At 32.4% G+C, this 24183-nt stretch overlaps 1 protein-coding gene across 4 annotated transcripts in view; it reads right to left on the bottom strand.

Moving 5' to 3' along the window:
- The window catches only part of LOC142234526 (uncharacterized), a 58077-nt gene that overhangs the window by 16516 nt on the left and 17378 nt on the right, over window positions 1-24183 (bottom strand). For all 4 annotated transcript variants that reach the window (XR_012721637.1, XM_075305692.1, XM_075305693.1 and 1 more), the window contains one exon: window positions 4906-5453. Coding sequence is in view for 3 of the 4 variants with exons in the window: in XM_075305692.1 (XP_075161807.1) it covers window positions 4906-5453 (548 nt within the window). In the remaining variant the exon portion in view is untranslated. The remainder of the gene's footprint in view (window positions 1-4905; window positions 5454-24183) is intronic.

Below are 24183 nucleotides of genomic sequence, written 5' to 3' on the forward strand. Positions count from 1 at the left end.
TTCTCTTTTAGGCTCCGCAAGCCAAATCTGGGGATCGGTTTATATGGGGGCTATATATAATTATGGACCGATGTGGACCAATTTTTGCATGGTTGTTAGAGACCATATACCAACACCATGTACCAAATTTCAGCCGGATCGGATGAAATATGCTTCTGTTAGAGGCTCCACAAGCCAAATCTGAGGATCCCTTTATATGGGGGCTATAAGTAAAAGTGGACCAATATGGCCCATTTTCAATACCATCCGACCTACATCGATAACAACTACTTGTGCCAAGTTTCAAGTCGATAGCTTGTTTCGTTCGGAAGTTAGCGTGATTTCAACAGACGGACGGACGGACATGCTTAGATCGACTCAGAATTTCACCACGACCCAGAATATATATACTTTATGGGGTCTTAGAGCAATATTTGGATGTGTTACAAACGGAATGACAAAGTTAATATACCCCCATCCTATGATGGAGGGTATAAAAATAATTGAATCAATCCTTTATTGAAACAATTAAGATTTAAATTTAAACAAGTATAAATGGCCGAAAGTTCGAAAGGGTCCAATCTTTTGCACAGTTATCCAAAACCAAATTAGTTGTGTTGTGGTAACAGGTACAGATGGAAAGGTATCTTAACATTTCTTAATTCAAAGAATAAATAAGTAGATCAAATGGATCAGATATAAAATCGCAGACTGTTAACCTTGGTGGTTAAATTGTAAGGGCCGATGTTGAATGTGAACCACACCTAAACGCCAAGTTTTTTTCCGAATTTTATTTGACATTTCACTATTTCAGACTTACTCAATTTGAACCATGGAGAGATACACAACCCAACAACGTGTTAAATGGTTCCAAGAAATGGCAACAGTGGATGATCAATTTTCGAAGAAAATCATCTTCAGTGATGAGGCACATTTTCACCTCAGTGGATTCGTCAATAAACAGAATTGCCGCATTTGGGCGAATGAGAATCCAAGAGTGATTGTCGAAAAACCAATGCACCCACAAAGAGTGACTGTTTGGTGCGGTTTATGGGCTGGCGGCATCATCGGGCCTTATTTTTTCCAAAATGAGACCGGTCAGGCAGTTACTGTGAATGGTGTTCGCTATCGTGAGATGATAACGAACTTTTTATGGCTCGAATTGGAAGATATGGATGTGGACGATATGTGGTTTCAGCAGGACGGTGCCACTTGCCACACAGCTAACGAAACAATGGCTCTTTTGCGCAACAAATTCAATGGCCGTGTTATCTCACGTAATGGCGATGTCAATTGGCCGCCAAGATCATGTGATTTGACACCGTTGGACTTTTTTCTTTGGGGTTATTTGAAAGAAAAGGTGTACGTCGATAAGCCAGCAACAATTCAAGAGCTAAAGGATGAGGTAATTCGGCACATTAACGGCATAGAACCTCCATTATGCCTCAGCGTCATCGAAAATTTGGACCATCGGATGAAGGTGTGCCACCGAGGTCGCGGCGCCCATTTGGCCGATATTTTGTTCCATACATAATTGAGTAATACCAATATATCATAATAAAATAAAATTACAATAATTTCCTAAATAGTTTGTGTTTTATTCAAAATCAACATCGGCCCTTGAAATTTTAACCACCCTTTATAAACTGCAACCACAGACGTTCGAGAGTTCAAATCCTGGTGTCGACTAATGTGGGAACTATATTTAGTTATAAACCGATATTGCTGTCCTATATATATGCTGTCCTACATATGTCACTAAAAATTTCCTGAAGTATGTTTTAAGAAATTTTTCCATCTTCTACAAAAATAAAATTTTGGCGACATTTTTTACATCATTAAAATTTTGGAAAAATTTTCTACAGAAATAAAATTTTGAAATATTTTCTATGGAAATAATTTTTTTTCTATAGATATAAAATTTTGAAACAAGTTTCTATAGATATAAAATCTTCACAAAATTTTCTATAGAAATAAAATTCTGGCAAAAATTTCTTTAGAAATAAATTTATATAGAATTAAAATGTTGATAAAAATTTCTATAGAAATAAAATTTTGACAACATTTTATGTAGAAATAAATTATTGGCAACATTTTTTTAGAATAAAAATTTTTTCTGGAAGTAATATTTTGAAAAAAAATTTCTTTAGAATTAAAATTTCGACAAAATTTTATATATAAATAAATTTTTGGCAAAGTTTTCTTTGTTAGATTTGTAGTAAAATTTTTTTCTAAATTGGTTGATTACTTTTGGGAATAGTGGCAGCAACCGTGCTTCTTAGACTTCTCTCTTATCAATGAGTGCTACCCAATTCTATGTTTAGATTAATGACAAGGGACCTCCTTTTTAAAGCCGCGTCTAAAGGGCGTTTCACATTACGGTGAAACCACTTTTGGCTTTGTTTCAAAGCTACGCTGAAAAATTTGTTGGTGTTTGGTCGACACTGGGATTTTTATGCAAGTCGAGCATGCTAACCATTGCACCAAGGTGGCTAAGACCCCCCAGAAAAATGTTACCCCCCAGAATTTTAAAACCTATTTACGATTTTACATTTTTATAAAAATTAAACAAGTATATACGATCGCACAAAGTTCCGCTAAAGACTTTCACAATCGAATTACTTGGGTTGTGGTAGCAGTTGCCGATGGCAATGTTTGAAGTCGGATATTTATGAAATACGAGGGCGGTTCGGAAACTTTTTAGCCTATCAATGAAAGAGAATAGTTAGTTTTTCAAAAATATTTTTATTTTTCAATATAATCTCCTGAAACTTCAATACACTTAGTCTAACGCTTTTCTAGCAATTCTATCCCTTGATTAAAATAGTTTTCCTCAAGGTCTTCAAAATAGTGGTTTACAACTGTAATTGCATCTTCATTTGACGCTTGCCAGCAAGGAATCTCTTTAGATTTGGGAACAAGTAAAAGTCACGGGGAGCTAAATCAGGAGAATAAGGTGGGTGGTCAAGCAACTCGTACTTTAATTGGTTAATTTTAGCCATTGTTAAAAGACTCTTGTGCGCTGGTGCGTTGTCTTGATGAAAAATAATTTTTTTTTGTGTTGTAAGCCTGGACGTTTTTCTCGAATTTGTACATTTAATTGATCCAGAAGGTTGCAATAGTACTCTGAATTTATTGTTTTACACTTTTGCAGATAGTCAATCAATAAAATAGCTTTGAAGTCCCAAAAAACCGTTGCCATAACCTTACCAGCCGATTGAATTGTTTTTGCCTTCTTTGGGGCACTTCCTCCAGCTTCAGTCCATTGTTTAGAATGTTCTTTTGTCTCTGGAGTATAGTGGTGGATCCATGTCTCATCAGCAGTTATGAAACGATGCTTAAAAACCATTTTATTTCGCTTAAAACGATCCAAACAAGCTTAAGAAATGTTCATTCTTATGCGTTTTTGATCGACTGTTAACAAATGCGGCACCCACCTTGCAGAAAGCTTTTTCATCTGTAGTTCTTCATGCAAAATTAAATGGACTCGATCATTTGAGATGTCCATGATATTAGCAATTTCGCGCACTTTTATTCGTCGATCATTTAATACCATATCATGCACTTTGGCTACAATTTCTGTTGTTGTTGCTGTTTTTGGACGTCCACTACGTGGTTCATCTTCAATGCTTGTACGACCACGATTAAATTTAGCAACCCAATTTTTTTCAGTTGCATATGAAAGAGCACTTTCACCTAACACATTCACCATATTAATATGAATTCGTCCCAATAAACCTTTTTTATGTACATTTTTACTGACAGCACGCATTTCTAATTTTTCCATTATAAAAAATTGCGGATGCGTCTTTTTTGAACACCTGTTTCTATATGAAGGAGTTGTCAGATCGAAACAAAATTTAACATGTGTTCATAACAGAGATGGAAGTTTCCAAAACACTTAACTTTTTTCTGTATATACCGCGCTTTTGGTGCTAGGCCAAGAAGTTTCCGAACTGCCCTCGTAAAGCTGTGGTTGAACTTATGATTTAGTTTAATAACTAAATCTCCTTTATTATTTTGTTTAGTCTGGTTTAGTCAATTTAATTAAAAAATAGTAATTGATATTAAAACTATTCTTTCATAAATTAATTATGTTGCAAAAAAGCTTTATTAATAATTAATTGTCGAGTTATTTTGATGTCAATTTTTTTTAAGATCATTTTTATGAAATAAAACATTAATTGAACCTATAAGTTCAGTCTAGGAAAATTTTCTAGCTACGCTAATGGTCCCCATATAAACCGATCCTCAGATTTGACCTCCGGAACCTCCTAGAGAAGCAAACTTCATCAGATCCGGTTGAAATTTGGTACGTGGACTTAGTATATGGTCCCTAACAACCACGCAAAAATGTATCCATATCGGTCCATAATTATATAGTCCCCATATAAACCGATCACCAGATTTGACCTCCGGAGCCTCTTGGAGGAATAAATTTCAGCTGATCCCGTTGAAATTTGGTACGTGGTCTAAGTATTTAATCTTTAAAAACCATGACAAAATTGGTCCATATCAGTCTATAGTTATATATAGTCCCCAGATAAACATATCCAATCACATATCGGTTCATATCGGTTCATAATTGTATATAGCCCACTTATAAAACGATCCCCATATTTCAATTCGGCTCTCTAATTACCACGCAAAACTTCCGTTGATAATTATTTTTACACTTCCCTATATTCCATATACCGGCTCAAGAACTGAATTATATATGAATTATATTGTGGATGAAAGTCTTAAGTAGAAGTTTCTACTCAATCCATGGTGGAGGGTATATAAGATTCGGCCTCACGTATAAAAAAGCAAACCAGAGATAAAAAAACACATCAACTATTAGTCATCAACTTGCTTGGGGTGTGGGGAGATTCCTCATACCAAACAAGTACCACCTTTCAATTAATTTTATGTGTGAAGATTTACCTTTTGCGTTGTTGTCGTTTCCGAATCCAGTGAATTTACATTATTCTCCTCACTGCTTGCCATTGAATTACGGGCAGACGATCGAGTTGTTGTCAATGGTGTTGAAGATTGAGAACTTGTTAGACGTGTAGGTGTCTGAGCCTTGCCTGAATCATCATTCTCTAATTTAGACATAGAGGCACCACGCCGATGTCTATTTTGGAAACGTTCCATCATACTCTTGTATTTGGCTGCTTGAACGGTGGCATCACATTCCTTATCATTAAAATTATCGATTGTAAAAGCGAGCGATTGTTTGGCAGATGTTGTCATTGTGTTACCACCATTCGATGATGATATTGACTCGTCATTATCTTCTTGATCGTTTGGGACGCGTGTCTCGTTTCCACCTGCCGTCACCGTTTGACTTGATGTGTACCGTTGTCGAGATGAATCAGTACTATACTTTTCCTCATCATCACCGCCATCATTTTTGTTATCAGCGCCACAAACTTCGCTACTTTGTGCAGCTTCGTCATTAGTATTGCAACTTTTACTGGTAACCATTTCTATAGGCGAAACATGGAATGAAAATAAGAAGAGCAAACAAATAAAATAAATATTATTCCATAATTACTACAAATGCGAACCAATGAATGTGTGAATAAAAAACTGACACTCAAATACGTAAATGGGTAACATAAAATGTAAAAGTGCGTAAAAAATATTTTTTGAATTTAATGGAAGAAATGGTTTAATTTTTTTTTTATTATGTTTACGACATAACATAGTAAAGGATGTTAAAAAAAATATTCATATAATTTCATGTGTAGAAAATTTTATTTATGCATAGGTATGTATACAATATTTATACCCTTCACCACTACTGTGGTACAGGGTATAATAAGTTTGTGCATTTGTATGTAACGCCAAGAAGGAAATGTCTGAAACCCATCGTTTAGTATACCGATCGTCTTAGAATTAAATTCTGAGTCGATTTAGATATGTCCGTCTGTCTGGCTGTCTGTCTGTCTGTCCGTCCGTCTGTCTATCTGTTCATGTATTTTTGTGCGCAAAGTACAGGTCGCAGTTTAAGTCCGATCGTCCTCAAATTTGGCATAGGGTCGTTTTTTGGGACAAAGACAATCGCTATTGATTTTGGAAAAAATCGGTTCAGATTTAGATATAGCTGCCATATATATATTTTTCCCCGATCTGGTCATAATTGGCGTGTTTATCAACCGATGTTCTTCAAATTCAGTACATCCGAATATTTTATGAGTCTCGAAAAACTTTCGTCCGATTTAGACTCATATGACCACAGAGGCCAAAGGTTACTACCGATTTTCGTGAAATTTTGCATAAAGAGTAGAATTGGCATTCTACCAATGCTTGGTAAATTTGATTGAAATCGGTTCAGATTTAGATATAGCTCCCATATATATCTTTCGTCCGATTTGAACTTATATGGCCTCAAAAGCCAGATTTTTGCCGTGATTTGGTTCAAATTTTGCACAAGGAGTACGTTTAACAGTATCGGTAAGTGTGCCAAATTTGGTTGAAATCGGTTCAGATTTAGATATAGCTCCCATATATATCTTTCGCCCGATTTATACTCAAATGACCACGGGGGCCAAAGTTAAACTCCCACTTACGTGAAATTTTGCAGAGATAACAGAATTATTATTCTAACTATGCATGTCAAATTTAGTCGAAATCGGTTCAGATTATATATAGCTCCCGTTATATGTACACCAGAGTTGGGAAAATATGGTAGACTATTTCATATTTTAGACCCATTTTCAATGGGATTTTCCTCCAATTGACTACATAGTTTCCACGAAGAATATATTTAATATGATATTTAAGTGTGTCAAGTTTGATCTATTTTGGTTCAGAATTAGATAAAGCCTCCATATATTCGTTTTTCCGGTTTATTCAAATATGGCCAAAATACCCACACTTTACACAAAATTCTGTGATAATTTCCCCATATCTTAATCATATCCTACACACTGTAATGCCAGACTTTCCACAGAAAGGTTGAGTTTTAAATAAGGTTCCAAGTCGCCCGACTTGACCAAATAATATATCACAACCCACACTTGACCACATATCTTGGCAAGATTTAACCAATATCCTTGTAAAATCATCACTGCTGAATAACAAAAATTGTAAATGTTACTCAAATTGTCCTATATCGCCTGATAAATCATAAATGCTCTTTGTATAATTACATTAAAATTTCTCTCGCTTCATATTTTGAGAAAGTCTTTATCAACCTTATTTGCTAATAGTCTTTTACAAATATGGCAAAACAGACATGTTCAAGTGGGAAGAAAATCTCGATTTTGCAAAAGATATAGTCAAAAACAGGATTTTATTGAACTTCAAGAATGTTTTAGTCGAAAAAAAGAATGCGATTCTATATTATCGATTTTTTATTTCGGTAGAAAATGTTGTCATTTTATTTCTATATAGAATTTTTTCAAAATTTTATTTTTATAGAAAATGTTGTTGATCCCCCTCACCCCCCTGAATACTTGGAGGCCAGTATTTCGATGTATTACAAACGGAATGCCAAAGTTAATATACGCCCATCCTATGGTGGAGGGTATAACAACAAGTGAATAAAAATCACGAAATTAATTATTCTAATTAGGATTTTAATTGAAATTGCTTCAATCGCGAAACTCATAGTATCAATCACAGAATTATGTAGAAATTAAAACTATACTTGATTTTCCATTCCAATTTTTCAATAAATTTCAAGAAAATCGGGGAACTTCTCTTCAAGTTTCTGAAATGGTGTTAGTAATATCAGTATTCTTAAATAGGGCTTCTGAGATAATTCTCCCACAATGGTGAATGGTTTCCATTTTGATAAAATAATTAATTGAATCAATTAACAATTTTAATTCTATCTTAAGATTCAATGAGCATTTTAATTGAAATTGAAATATTGGACATACTTTTTTCTGTGAACACAAATTTATAATTATTTGAGATTATTGGTGCCAGTCTACAATGAACCATAACTAACCTTAAGTTCCGTTTTTAAGATTAGAAGCAATAGCTTGGATGTTTTCATCTGTAACACAAACAATTTAGAGGCCTGTATTAGATTTTATAATTTTTAAAATTTGTGTGGTTGGACTTAGAACCCAACTATGGGTCATCCATTTTCTAGGCAAAACCACTATCTACGTTTTGTGTGACAATTAATTAAAATAGAGATCGTTATATAATCACATCCGATATCCGTTTTCCAATAGTTTTTTTTTTTGTACACTCAAAAAAGGGTCGCTAATGCTGAACTGAACTTTATTTCAGTTCATGAATATAAGTTAATTTTAGTTAAACTTTGCTCAATGTGAGCAAGTGTTTGAATAATTTTTTTGTTAACTTTAATGACGTGAACTAAAAATAAGAAAAAATGCATACAAATATAATGCGCAATTTTACTAAAAAATTAAATTGTTCATATTTTCCTAAAATGGGGGAAGTTTTCTTAAATTGAGTTCATAAGTCTCTCAAATTAATAAAATTTACTAATATTGCACATGTCTTGAACTTCGTACAACGCTAAAGACATTTTACCAATTTTTTAAATCCAACTTTTTCCTTTAATATATGAAATTTTCTTAAACTACAGAAAAAATTGATTATTTTGAATAAATTTTCTTCAATTTGACAAAAAGTATTAACTTATTTGTAACATGTTGCAATAATAGCTTTCTACTATTTTAGTTAATATTTTCTAAAATAAACCTACATTTTCTTTCATGGTGGGTTCACTTTTTTTGGGTGTATAATTGTTTCGTGAAATAAAAGCTGCTCTGATTCCTGCCAATTTTATTCTATTGATTCACCACGGGTGAGATCGAAATTACTTGTTTAATGTGGCCTCTGCACCTAAAAGGCGAACAAAATGATGTTCAAATCGAAATGAATAAATTCGGAAAATATTTTCTTTAATCTGGAACAATATAAATCAAAAATCAATATAATTCTTGTGGCCACAATACTAATACTTAGCTCAACAGTAAACATTTTTATGTCAATTCCCATTGAAATGATCAGCATTTTTAATAAAAGCTATACAACAAAGTGAAATTCTGTATACAATCAAGAGTTAATAGAAATTATTATTATTATTTTTCACATGTTTGGACAAATTGACCCAGTCAGTCACTCATGTCTCGCTATGGTAATTAAAATATAATCAAATTTATTTTAATAATGGAAACAATAAATAAAACAGTTAGATGACTCGACATGTTTGTCCCTTATCATAATTTGTGGAAAAAATATCTTAATTTGTAGCAGAATATTATGGTGAAAGCTATCATTTCAAATTAAATAGCTGCCATGACGATTGAAATGTTTTTACACCAACCCGTAACATTTTGTAGATGATCTTGTTGTTTGATAGAAATAAAATCTCCTAGACTAATGAAATAAATGTCTATTTATCTAAAAATATACAATATTAGTGCGTGGCCACCATAGAGAACCTTGACCAACTCTATATGTTGTAGATTGTCTCATGAATTAATTCATTATCTTACTATTATACTTGAATCTTTGGGTGAAAATTTAGAAAATATTAGCAAAACGTCTACGAATTCAAACTTATTTATAATATTACACTAGGCAACAACTGTATCCCCTATGTTCCGATATTCGCAATCGCAAGAAAACATCGTTATGAGTAAGGACCCTTGAAAAAGAAATTTCTCATTGAAAAGAACTATATGTTCTCTTCAATGAGAAAAAAAATTAAATAAAACAATTCAGGGTATCTAAATCTGAACCGATTTTAATCAAATTTTGCACACTTGACGATACTATTAATTGCACTCCTTGTGCTAAATTGTGCAAATCTGGGTAAAATTCGGGTTTCTGGGCCCATGTATGTGCATACCGGGCGAGACATATATGTGGTAGCTATATCTAAATCTGAACCGATTTCTTTCAAAATCAATAGAATTCTATTCTGACCCAAAATAAATACTTGTGATAAATTTTAAGTCGAATTTAAGTGATGTGTTCACAGACAGCCGGACGGACGGGCTAGATCGAGTTAGGGGCAGGCCCTGAGCAATATTGCCAAAGACATCATGTGTCTACCCCGTCTCCTTCTGGGTGTTGCAACCACACACTGAAAAACTATTGACCAAATATGAAAGATTATGCAACCCAAATTTTAAAGAAATTTTAATTTAAAAAATTTATAATTTTCATTTTACATTTTTTCTTTAAATTTAGGACACGAATCATTGAAATTCGCGTACCTTTGTCAAGGTCGCATGTCTTTGAAATAAGGTAAATTTTCCTTCAAGTAATGAAAAACATTTATTATATAAAGAGAACAGCTTTAACTAATTATTGAATCTTTGGATTAAAAACAAAAAAGCTTCAAATATAGGCTAAGGTTTATGTTAAGGATTTTGCCCTTTTGGTTTGAAGTTTTTTTTTTGTTTTGAAATTAAGAAAACATTTTTTAATTTGAAGTATCTGTTATAATATATAGTTTTAAACTGAATTTTATTTGTTCAATAGATCAAGTCTGTAGCCTAATTTTAATTTTGTAGACCATAGATTTAAAGACAGATAACTCATTACAAACGTTCCTTTATTTTAAAGAAGCCGCATCCATGGCTCGAAATCAATACCAATTCTCTTTGGATCCAAGTAAACTTTTTTTGAGTGTATGAAATTGAAGTTGAATTGAAGTCGCAGAAAATTTTTCATTAAATTTAAGCGCTTCAACTGTAGGCTACAATGGATTTTGCACATTTGGTTTAAAGTGTTTAGGAAAAACCCGTTTACTTTGTATATGTTATAATTTTTATTATTAAAATGGCATTTATTTTTACGTGAATAACTATTATTATTATATCGAAATATGAGAAAGACAATTCGATAAATGATATCTGCATACTAATTAACATTTTTAGAGCATAGATTCTAAGCTAGATAAATGTCTTAATTTTAAAGTAGACACATGCTTGGATCAGAATCAATATCAATGGACGAAATCTTTCAAGTAAAGTTTTTTTTTCAATAAGAGAGCTAGATCCAAATGGAGGTACGTCAATTAGGGTCCATGTATTAGCACTTATATAGAATTATCCCCTAACCAATCAAACCAATTTTAATTTGGTTTGCATGAAATTGAAAATTCATTGTTATTTTAGCCCCACAAGTACATGGGATAAATATCGTGTGTGTAGGCAACACTACCAAATAATGAGCGAGGGCAACTCTGAAGACGAAGAAGTCAGTCGACTCGAGCGATCTCAACGAGAATTAATTTTTCTATTTTTATTATTTAAACGTTGTCTTTCAATTAAATAAATAAATTACTTTTGTTTTATTAAATTAAAATCACCCCGTGTTTAATAGTGGGGTTTTCAGTTCAGAAGTGGGATGAATTAATAAATAAATTTCCCCAAGTGCCTATAAGCTTAAGAACAATATTGTGAAATTCCTTTTGTGACGGCACACACACCGACGCTAATGGAATGGAATTCCTGTAGCCACGGGAGTTAGTTTCAAACCTGTAGAATAAATAAATCTCAAGTAAGCATAGCTGGTTCCACATTTGACTACTTTCCATTTAAAAAACTGGTGAATTTAACATGGGCTTGTCATTGGAGGGAGTCAGTCACCTCCAATTAGCATTACGTATAACTAGCTCCCCAACTAGTTCTAAAGAACTCCCTACTAATAAGTAAACCACGACCAGATACAGAGCTACTTCCTAACCACTAACTACTAAAGTATAGTGGTGAAACCAGTTATAGTAATGCGTGTGAAGATAAATTCCAATTTGAAATTTGCAGCAAAAACTTAGCGAATTTAGGATTTCAAATTCGAATTTGGATTTTTAGTATTTGGCTTATTATTTAAAAACTAAGCCGCGTGCGATATAGAGACTAGGCTCATTGGAAAGGGCTTGAGCTCAGCTTTCATAATCACAAAAGTCTTCATTAGAAAAGTATTTGTGAAAAGCGAAAATTTGAAAACAAAATTTTCAACAAATTTTTACATCGGGCCCACTGTGCCAAAACTAAGCCGCGTGCGGTATAGAGACTAGGCTCATTGGAAAGGGCTTGAGCTCAGCTTTCATAATCACAAAAGTCTTCATTAGAAAAGTATTTGTGAAAAGCGGAAATTTGAAAATGCTTTTTCAAGAAATTTTTACAACCGAGCCCACTGTGCCAAAACTAAGCCGCGTGCGATATAGAGACTAGGCTTATTGGAAAGGGCTTGAGCTCAGCTTTCATACCCACGAAAGTCTTCATTAGAAAAGTATTTGTGAAAAGCGCAAATTGGAAAATAAAATTTAAAAAGAAATATCAAATTGAAAATAAATAAATCCAATTTATTTATTTAGCATAACATGCATAATTTTAAACAATACTTCGTTAAATTATTAAATTAAAGTCGATATTATTTTGTTTATTTAATTTGGTAATTTGACATTACGAAGCAGGTTCAACATTTTCTTTTACATACAAAATGAGCGCTTTTTTTAAGAAATGTATGTTATTTTCATTTTTTAATTCAATTGGCAGTTCATTAATAATTTAAGACAATTATATAATAATAAATATAACAAATATAAACTCTTAAACAATTGCAAAAAAATATTTCTTCGACTGGTAAAAAAAATAAAAATAAATAAATAATAGAAAATTATACAATTGATTGTCTCTAATAAAAAATTGAGTTTTCTACCAAAATCAATCAAATTTTTAATTGAAGCAATTAAAACTTAACTGAAAGTGCCGAAGCAAACAATTGCTTTTTTAACCAAGAATATTTTTTATTTCTAATTACTTCTATGATTAATACTATCGTGATTAAAGCAATTTCAATTAGCAAATTAATTGGATCAATTAATCAGAAAAAAATTCTGTGCAATTAAAATTATTATTGAAAATTTAGTACAAACAATTATTATAGTTTCTGTACAAATGTTATCATATTCACAAATCCCGGAAAAAGTCCAACACCAATTGTAATCGGAAAAGACATATTATGTTCAGTCATACACAGAAAAAAATATTTTTTATTCAATCACAAAAGTAATTGATCCAATTACTTTTTTTAATAGAAATGTCTTCAATCATAGAAATGATAGTAGCAATCTCCAAAGTCAATTAAAAAATTAAGTAATGCAATTAACCTTTGTGATTGATTTTTATTTCAATTAAGAAATTTGTTGAATCAATTGGTAGTATTTTTCTTTTCTGTGTATGGACTGCTATGAGTTTTTAATTAATTTTTAGGCTTTTGCACAAAAAATTTTGTTTACTTTTTTTCTCTCCCTCCCGTTATTCAACGCATAAGCAACGCAGATAACTTCATATATTTTATGTCACATACTATAATTATAAGATTATAAATCTTGTTGTATGTGAGGCAATAAATAAACTAAACTAAAAAATTGTGTTTTGCTATCGTAATCAATTACACTTTTAATTGAATCAATTGGATTTAATTGAATTAATTAAATTTGGGAATCCGAAGCGCGAATCAACAAAATCTTCATCACGTATATATATTTTTTAATTTAAAATCTATTTCATCACAATTTAATTGATTTCATTATTTATTTAGTTAAAATAAAAATCAATTGCAAAATTGAATTGGAGCAACTAATTTTTAGTTGTTATAGATGATTGATATTATCATTTTCGTGATAAAAAAACTTTAATTAAGAATTGATTGGATCAATTAATTTTGCGATATATCAATATTTTTTTTTCGCATACAAACGCATTGAACCTAAAAGTTTATTGATAAATATCAGCTGTTCCCAAAGTATGAGTCCTACGCAGAAGAAATATCTTCAACACATTTCCTTTGAAAAAGGTGATAGAAGTTGAAAATTTTTCAATTAATAAATTAATTGGTACAAATAAATTTTTAATCAAGATGGAAACATTAAATTAATTAATAATCTTAAAATTTTTAAGTAAAAAACTAGTTGATACAATTAACTTTTTAATGAACAAAATTAATTGAGTTTTGCAGTCAACATCAATTAAATTTTTAATTTAGTCATTTAAAAAATTAATTCAGATTTGCTCTTGACTTCAATTAATTTTTTTAATGTCATTTTCGTGATTTAAGAAATTTCAATTAAATAATTAAATGTATCAATTAATATCGTGATTGAATCAGAAAAAAAATTTTGTGTGTATACAAAAAAGAACATTGACAATATAGAGATTTTTTTTTTAACATTTAAATAAAACTTTAAAATTTAATTATATCTATATGGTGAAGACTATTGTGGGTCTGAAAGCTGAGCTTAAGCCCTTTCCAATGAGCCTAGTCTCTATACCGCACGCGGCTTAGTTTTGGCACAGTGGGCTCCGTTGTAAAAATTTGTTGAAAATTTTGTTTTCAAATTTTCGCTTTTCACAAATACTTTTCTAATGAAGACTCTAGTGATTATGAAAGCTGAGCTCAAGCCCTTTCCAATGAGCCTAGTCTCTATATCGCACGCGGTTTAGTTTTGGTACAGTGGGCCCGTTGGAAAAATTTGTTGAAAATTTTATTTTCCAATTTGCGCTTTTCACAAATACTTTTCTAATGAAGACTTTCGTTGGTATGAAAGTTGAGCTCAAGCCCTTTCTAATGAGCCTAGTCTCTATATCGTACGCGGCTTAGTTTTGGCACAGTGGGCTCCGTTGTAAAAATTTGTTGAAAAAGCATTTCAAATTTCCGCTTTTCACAAATACTTTTCTAATGAAGACTTTCGTGGGTATGAAAGCTGAGCTCAAGCCCTTTCCAATGTGCCTAGTATCTACACCGCACGCGGCTTAGTTTTGGCACAGTGGGCTCCGTTGTAAAAATTTGTTGAAAAAGCATTTTCAAATTTTCGGTTTTCACAAATACTTTTCTAATGAAGACTTTCGTGGGTATGAAAACTGAGCTCAAGCCCTTTCCAATGAGCCTAGTCTCTATATCGCACGCGGCTTAGTTTTGGCACAGTGGGCCCGTTGTAAAAATTTGTTGAAAATTTTGTTTTCAAATGTTCGCTTTTCACAAATACTTTTCTAATGAAGACTTTTGTGATTATGAAAGCTGAGCTCAAGCCCTTTCCAATGAGCCTACCCTCTATATCTCACGCGGCTTAGTTTTTAAATAATAAGCCAAATACTAAAAATCCAAATTCGAATTTGAAATCCTAAATTCGAATTTGAAAAATATTTTTGGTGATGGTTTGTGTCTCGGCTAAGTTTTTGCTGCAAATTTCAAATTCGAATTTATCTTCACACACATGTACAAAGGCCCGTATTTGATAGCCAGTGTCTTGGACAACGATCGATATGTTATTTCCGATTTACCATCATCGAAGAGGACACATCGGCATTACACCGGCGTTTTCGCGTACGACAAATTGAAACCATGGTGTAATCTTCCTGAAAATGATATTTCCGATAACGATAATTCTGACCATAGCATGAGTGAGGACACTCATGAGATGTAGGAAAGGCCGACTGTAGGCAACACTGCCAAATAGTGAGCGAGGGCAACTCTGAAGACGAAGAAGTCAGTCGACTCGAGCTTTTGAACGAAAACGATCTCAACGAGAATTAATTTTTCTATTTTTATTATTTAAATGTTTTCTTTAAATTAAATAAATTAATTACTTTTGTTTTATTAAATTAAAATCACCCCGTGTTTAAAAGTGGGGTTTTCATGTGTATCGGTCCATATTGTGATATAGACCACTTATAGCCCGCTCTCAATTTGACATCATAAGGACATACAAGCACTGTTGCCACTCGTGCCAAAAAATCTATCAAACTTCAAAAAATCAAGATTTTCTTTCTATTGAAAATTTCGTCAAAATTTTATTTCTATGATTTTTGTTTTTTTTTTTATGAAAAATTTTATTTCTATAGAAAATTTTGACAAAATTTTATTTCTATGAAAAATTTTGTCAACAATTTATTTCTATAGAAAATTTTGTCAACAATTTATTTCTATAGAAAATTTTGTCAAAATTTTATTTCTATAGAAAAATTTGTCAAAATTTTCATTCTATTGAAAATTTTGTCAAAATGTTGATTCTATAAAAAATTTTGTCAAAATTTTGATTCTATAGAAAATTTTGTCAAAATTTTATTTCTATTGAAAATTTTGTTAAAATTTTGATTCTATAGAAAATTTTGTCAAAATTTTATTTCTATTGAAAATTTTGTTAAAATTTTATTTTTATTGGAAATTTTGTCAAAATTTTATTTTTATTGAAAATTTTGTCAAAATTTTATTTTTATTGAAAAGTTGGTCAAAATCGTGCATCTACATTTGGTCAAAATTGTATTTCTATAGAAAATTGATGCACCTCTTATTTGGAGAGGTATATTTTGCAAAATCTAACAAAACATAAAGAATTCTGCCAAACTACCAAACAGTAAACAATCTACCATTTTTGATAGAATTGACAACCGAGCATACTAGCCGCAATATTCGCCTAATTTGACTGAGTTTAGTTTTTATTTGGATCAATTATTTTTTAATTGATATGATCATTTCTGTGATTGAAGACATTTCAATTAAAAACTAATGGACAGAAATCTTTGGCCTCAGGAGAATATATTTTTCAATGTAGATATTCTTTCTAGAATGAGTGGCCCATAACACAAAATGGGTTATATTTCGACTCCCCAGCGGGTCTGGGACAAGCGTTTGTCAGCCATATAGTTTGGTCAGCCCACACTTTTCTCTTTGGCGTGTGTGATCCATTGAATAAAATTGGCTATATCTCGACGCCACTGATTGTACGAGCAATGGAGTAGCTATCGATATTAGAATATGGCCTATATTATAGAATATGATATGTTTTTTTGTTTTTGCATGTTGTGCAATTTTGTACAATTAATTATTTGTCATATTTGACATATAGGGGGCGCTCGTATTGTGATTTATAACGAGCGTCGTTGCAATATTCTTATAGAAAATATATTTGAAATTCTCTATTGAAATGTGGTCATTTTTCATTTTTCTTTTCTTAAACGAAACCTTTTCCTCACCAAAAAGTCATGGTTTAACTTTAATTAACTTTGTCATTCCGTGTGTAACACATCGAAATATTGCTCTAAGACCCCATAAAGTATATATATTCTGGGTCGTGGTGAAATTCTGAGTCGATCTAAGCAAGTCCGTCCGTCTGTTGAAATCACGCTAACTTCCGAACGAAACAAGCTATCGACTTGAAACTTCGCACAAGTAGTTGTTATTGATGTAGGTCGGATGGTATTCCAAATGGGCCATATCGGATCACTTTTACGTATAGCCCCCATATAAACGGACCCCCATATTTGCCTTGCGGAGCCTCTAAGAGAAGCATATTTCATCCGATCTGGAAATCTGAAATTTAGTACACGGTGTTGATATATGGTATCTAACAACCATGCAAAAATTTGTCCACATCGGTCCATAATTATATATAGCCCCCATATAAACCGATCCCCAGATTTGGCTTGCGGAGCCTCTAAGAAGAGCAAATGCCATCCGATTCGGCTGAAATTTGGAACATGGTGTTGGCATATGGTCTCTAACAACCGTGCAAAAATTGGCCCACATAGGTCCATAATTATATATACCCAGCAAAAACTAGGTAACCTCATTACAATTGACATTACCAGGAGTAAAGCTGTCATTACACGTTGCATTACATTACAATGAGTTATAATGACTCACTTGTAATGACAAAAATAAATATAATGCCTAATAATTTTCGAATTTTTTAGGCAGTTGGCTTAATAAAATAGAATTGAAAGGATTGAATACTTCTTAGTACGAATGAACTGAAATATTTTTCTATGCTAAGTGTTATTCGTATGTATGATAAGCTTTCTATAAAAAAGGAAGTCAGACTTATCATTTTATAAGAAATTTTACTAAATTTGGTTTTAGTTTTAGTTCGGTTTTTGTTCCTTTTTACGAATGCTTTGTTATCAGTGAATAAACTTTTTTTGTTCAGTAGTAAATTCTTATACCCCGCGAAGAAAACGGTATTAGTAAAATGCCATGCCTTATTCTAGTTAATGAACTATTCCTAACTGCTTTCAGTTTAGGATTTTTTTACTGAAGCAAGTAAATTTTACTATTTCACACAATAACACTAGTTTACAAAAAAATAAAAAATGCATGTACACTTAATGAAAGGCAACTTTTCTTATGTATTTTGATCTGCTGAATTCGAAAACAAATTAATTTTTTATGGAACGACATTTTTCGGTCGTTTTTCTTCTAGTTGATCTTATTACTTACGTTAGAGTATCATCTATACGATCATGAACTTCTCTTCCACACGTTTTTTCAATGGTTTATAATTTTCTGGCGGAAAAGGTCCTTTGTAAATTTTTTGAAAATTTTGCTTTACGCATCGAAAATTTTTGAACCACTTAACTTATCACAGATCCAATTATACACGATTATTCGTTATCTTAATACCATTCATTTAAGTACCAACAACGATATAATCGGACATTTTTAACTCGAGATATAATTTGTTTAGAGAGAAAAGGGCGAAAAAATAAAAATAACAGGATATCTCAAAAACTGTTCCATAAAAAAATTTTAAACATTTTTTTTTCGAATTCAGCAGATCAAAATACATAAGAAAAGTCGACTCTCATCAAGTGTACATTTTCAGTGTAAACTAGTGTAATTTAACTTAATGCAAATAAAATGGCTAATCTAAATTGGTGAATATTTTTTCCTTTAGTTTCGAAGGCACTTTTTTCTGTATTACAGCATTACTCGCCATATTTAGATCCATTGTAATCGGCGATAGAAATCAATATTTTAAAGATTTGGTTGTCTGAGGCAATAAGTGGCTATTTTACAAGTTTTGGTGTATCTACGAATAAGTGATTACATATTAGGTTATTATATGCTTTAAATGCACTACTTATTTCATGGCCGAAAGTATGTCTGGGGAGAAGTACTTTCCTCCTAGGACATGCGTATGTAAATGTAATCCGGAGCGATGCCAATTAATAAGTGGTTATTATTTTTTAAAACGGCTTACCTACAAGATTACCGGGTAATGAGAGTTTTTGCTGGGTAGCCCCCATATAAACCGATCCCCAGATTCGGCTTGCGGAGCCTCTAACAGAAGCAAATTTCATCCGATCCGGCTGAAATTAGGTACATGGTGTTGATATATGGTCTCTAACAACCATGCAAAAATTGGTCCATATCGGTCCATAATTATATATAGCCCCCGTATAAACCGATCTCCAATTTTGACCTGCGGAGCCTCTAAGAGAAGTAAAATTTATCCGATCCGGCTGAAATTTGGCACATGGTGTTGGTATATAGACTCTAACAACCGCGCAAAAATGGGTCCACATCGGTTCATAATTATATATAGCCCCTATATAAACCGATCCCCAGATTTGGCTGCGGATCCTCTATGAGAAGCAAATTTCATCCGATTCGGTTGAAATTTGGTACGTGGTGTTAGTATATGGTCTCTAACAACCATGCCAGAATTGGTCCATATCGGTCCATAATTATATATAGCCCTTATATAAACCGATCCCCGGTTTTGACCTCCAGAGCCTCTTGGAGCAGCAAAATTCATCCGATCCGCTTGAAACTTAGTACGTGTTTTTAGTATATGATCTCTAACAACCATGCAAAAATTGGTTCATATCGGTTCATAATTATATATAGCCCCCATTAAACCGATCCCCAGATTTGACCTCCGGAGCCTCTTGAAGGAGCAAAATTCATCCGATCCGGTTCAAATTTGGTACATTTCGCTAGTGTATGGCCGATAACAACCATGCCAAATCTGTTCCGTATCGATCTATATTATATATAGCCCCCAAATAAACAGATCCCCAATCACAGACAAAATCACGATTGCGCCTCGAGCCAAATTGCCATAGAAAATGTTGTCAACATTTTATATTTCCATAGAAAATTTAGTCAAAATTTTACTTCTATAGACAATTTTGTCAACATTTTATGTCTTTAAGAAATTTTGTCAAAATATAATTTCCATACAAAATTTTATCAAAAATTTATTTCTATAGAAAATTTTGTCAATATTTTATTTCTATAGAAAATTTTGTCAGTATTTTATTTCTGTAGAAACTTTTGTTAAACTGTTATTTCTATAGAAAATTTATGAAGCATTTCGTAGTTGGAGAGGAATATTTTGCAAAATCTTCCAAAACATCAAGAATTCTACCAATCTACAAAACAGTAAAAAATCTGTCATTTTTGGTAGACTCGTGTTTATAATTGTATATAGCCCCCATATAAAGCGACCCCCATATTTCAATTCTGGCTCTATAATTACCGCACAAAAGTTCATATCGGTTAGTAATTATTTCTTCCCTATATATACCGGCCAAGAACTGAATATATACGTATTTAATCATATAGTCGATTATATTTGTATTTGTCTACTATATACCCCGCATGGACTAACTTACAATTTAGAAGATGATGTTAAGAAGTTTTAAGATGCCTTGCCATCAGCCGCAACAAAAGTAATCGAATTGTGGATGGCCGTCTTTAGTAGAAGTTTCTACGCAATCCATGGTGGAGGGTACATAAGATTTGGCCTGGCCGAACTTACGGCCGTGTATACTTGTTGCTATCTGATATGGATTTTTTCTTATATGAGATCTAATACGACTATAATAGACATGGTTCGCCGCACACACACATACATATATATATATAAATGAGCAGATATATATCGACTACAAAATATACTAAATATAACAAAATGAAGGCTAAAGTTCAAGTGAAATCCATTTTCAATGGTAACATATTTCAATTTTACAACACCGTATGAAAATACCAACAATCGAAAAAAATGAAAACAAATGGACTGGTCATAATGAACAACCACCGAACTTATGAAAGTGTATGGAAAATCCAAATGGAAGGTGAGGCAAACTTAAAACAAAAAAGATATTATTTTCGGCTTAGAATTGTATAAGCAAGAAAAGAATAGAAAAATGAAAATTCACAAATATCATTTCAATTGAAATGTACATTCTCAGTTTGAAAAAAAAAAATCAAATAAGAAATTTATTGATTTAATTAATTTCTTTGTTGAATTAAAAATCAATCAATAGTATAATTTTCAAGATTAATTACTTATTTTCGTTTTCTTCTGCTTCTTTGATTTTTTTTTCATCTGTGAATGAGAATTTACAGTCGATTCCTATTTCATCAAATATGTTAAGTGCATTGATATTGCAATTAAAGGAAATCTAGTTCCCAAAATGGTTAAAACGTTGTAGAAAATCATGAAATATTTATTGTTGCCTCAAAAGCGAAAGAAATGTATCGGTTTGCTTTTTATTTCTATATAAAGTCCATTTATTTTGCTAGCATAACAAAAGCTAATGACATCTAAGTGTTTGTGTGGTTCATGCTCTACTGAAGTTTCAAATCACACATTTCTTCCTCCACTACCGCATATAATCACAAGGAAAATCCAATCTGTTGCACAGATAATTAATGTGATTTTGTAATATACCACGGAAGTTTATGAAGAAATTTACAAATTATAATCAGATCATTTCAATCTATTTTATATAGGGATTGTAATCTGAATCAAAAAGTCCACTTTTCGATTTTTCCAAAATGTGCAAAAATCGGCTTTTGACATTTTCAAAATTTGAAAAACTGACTTTCCAACTTTAAAGTTGACTTTTTGAAAAATTGAAAAATTCTAGTTTACAACTTTAAAAAAAAATTGAGAAAATCTATATTTTCAGGGACCGTAACGGTTATAAGTGCTATCAAAAAAGTTATTTTTTAATCGTTATTTTGTGAGTAAAAAAATAAAAACTCGAATGAAACTGTTAAAAATAGAGTTTTATTTATCCGTCATAAATAAAACTCTTGTTATGAGTTTTATTGTTTCCTTCAAAAAATAATGCTCTTTTTTGGAGTTTGGAATTTGATTGAAATGGTAAAATTATTCGACGAGGATGATGAAAGCGAGTCTGATAACACTGTCTCAAGGGACCTTTTTCAAGAAATCTCCGTGTTCTCAGTACTATTAGTGAAAAAGAGTTTTATTTTCCGAAGAAAAAATAAAACTCCAAAAAAGAGTATTATTTTCTGAAGAAAAAAATAAAACTCCAAAAAAGAGTATCATTTTCTGAAGGAAAAAAACTCATAAAGAGTTTTAATTATGACCTTTTATTTTTACGTTGACTCTAATATGAAGAATTTTTGAGTTTAAATTTTCTGGATAACAGTTATTTTTTTATATTTTTCAAAAATTTTGAGCTATCGTTAAAATGTATAATTTTACCCTTTCACTGAAAAAAGCTTACTCAGTTCTAAAATTGATATTGATTCCGATCCAAAGAAGCGAGAAGCTAGGTATACATTTCAATTTAAGTTTTGCATACACAGAAATGTTAATTGAATTAAAAACTAAATACACAGAAAAAATATCTCCAAAATATTTCCAATTAAAAATTTGATTGGAGTTGACAATTTTTTTCAATTAATAAATTGGTGCAATTAATTTTTAAACAAGATAGAAACAATACACACAAAAAATTTTTCTGATCCAATCACGAAATTAATTAATCCAATTAATTTTTTAATTGAAATGTCTTCAATCACAGAAATGATATTATCAATTAAAAAATTAATTGATACTACTATTTTTTGTTTCAATTACAAAATTTGTTGAATCAATTAAATTTTTAATTGAATATTTTTTTAAAACTCTATTAAGACTTTAATTGGAAAAATTTTCGTGAATTTTTTTTGTGTAAGTTAATTAAGTCAATGATTGGAAATTTTAAAATTTTTAATAAAAACAAGTATATACGGCCAGGCCGAAGCTTATGTACCCTCCACCATAGATTGCGTAGAAACTTCTACTAAAGACTGTCATCCGATGGCAAGTGTTACCGCATCGATTCAAGTTTGTTCTCGAACTAGCATCGATTCAAGTTTGTTCTCGAAACGACAGCATGCATACTCGAAGGGCAGGTCTACTGAGACCGTATTACATGAACTAGTCAGCTTTATTGAAAGCTCACTATCTGTCAAAGAATACACAATCGTGGCGTTTCTAAACATCGAAGGGGTGTTCAATAATGTCCATCCGAGCTCGATATTAAATGGACTGACAACTCTGAATGGTGATCCAGGTATACTTAGGCTGTTAGACGAACTTCTAATGACGAGACGTATTTCAGCCACACTAGGGCAAGCAAACATAAGGTATGTGAACAGAGGCACTCCCCAAGGAGGAGTTCTAACACCTCTTCTTTGGAATGTTGCTATAAACAACCTTCTGGTTTCCCTAGAAAAAGAAAGGATAAAAGTGGTGGCATACGCAGATGATGTGGCGCTAGCAGTTAGGGGAAAATTCCCATCCACAATCAGAGATATTATACAGAGGGCCCTCCGGATGACTGAGAAATGGGCGAAAGACAATGGTCTTGGGGTAAATCCTGCAAAAACAGAATTAGTCATGTACTGCAAAGATCGCAAAACTCCCACGGTTAGGCCCATTTCCTTAGGGGGTACTGAAATTCCCTTTGGTGGGTGTGCAAAATATCTTGACGTTATTTTGGACAGGAAGCTGAATTTTAGGCTTAATATTGAAGAGAGGGCGAGAAAAGCCACGGTAGCTTTGTACTCGTGCAAAAAAGGCAATAGGGAAAAAGTGGGGACTAAAACCAAAAATTGTGCATTGGATATACACGGCAGTAGTTAGACCTATAATGCTATATGGTGTTGTAGTCTGGTGGCCGGCATTTCAGAAACCGACTTGTTTAGATAAAGTTCAGCGTATGGCGAGCTTATGTATCTCAGGCGCATTTAGTAAGACAGGAACAGACTCCCTTAATGTCATGCTACGTCTATTGCCTTTAGACATTTTGGCCAAACAGTCAGCTGCAACAACGGCTGTGCGGTTGCGCGAGCTATCGCTGTGGTCCAAAAACCACTGGCAAAACCACTTTTCGACAAAAAGTTTGAAACTCTAATTCCCAACAGTGAGGCGTGGTGTACACAGACCCACGATGAGATGGCTGAGCAGTACAATATTCACCTAATATGGGTGCCTGGCCACAGGAACATACCGGGGAACTGCGAAGCGGATGAGTTGGCAAGGCTAGGGACTATAGCTTCAGATTACTGGCGGATCTGGAAAACGTTAACTTAAGAAGTCTGCTAATGTTTTTGGAACAATCTGGTTGGTTCAACGAAGAAAAATAATCGAGAAAGTTCAGCGGTTAAAACTAGAAG

This window comes from Haematobia irritans, chromosome 4 (genome assembly GCF_050003625.1).
Source record: "Haematobia irritans isolate KBUSLIRL chromosome 4, ASM5000362v1, whole genome shotgun sequence".
NCBI lineage: Eukaryota > Metazoa > Arthropoda > Insecta > Diptera > Muscidae > Haematobia > Haematobia irritans.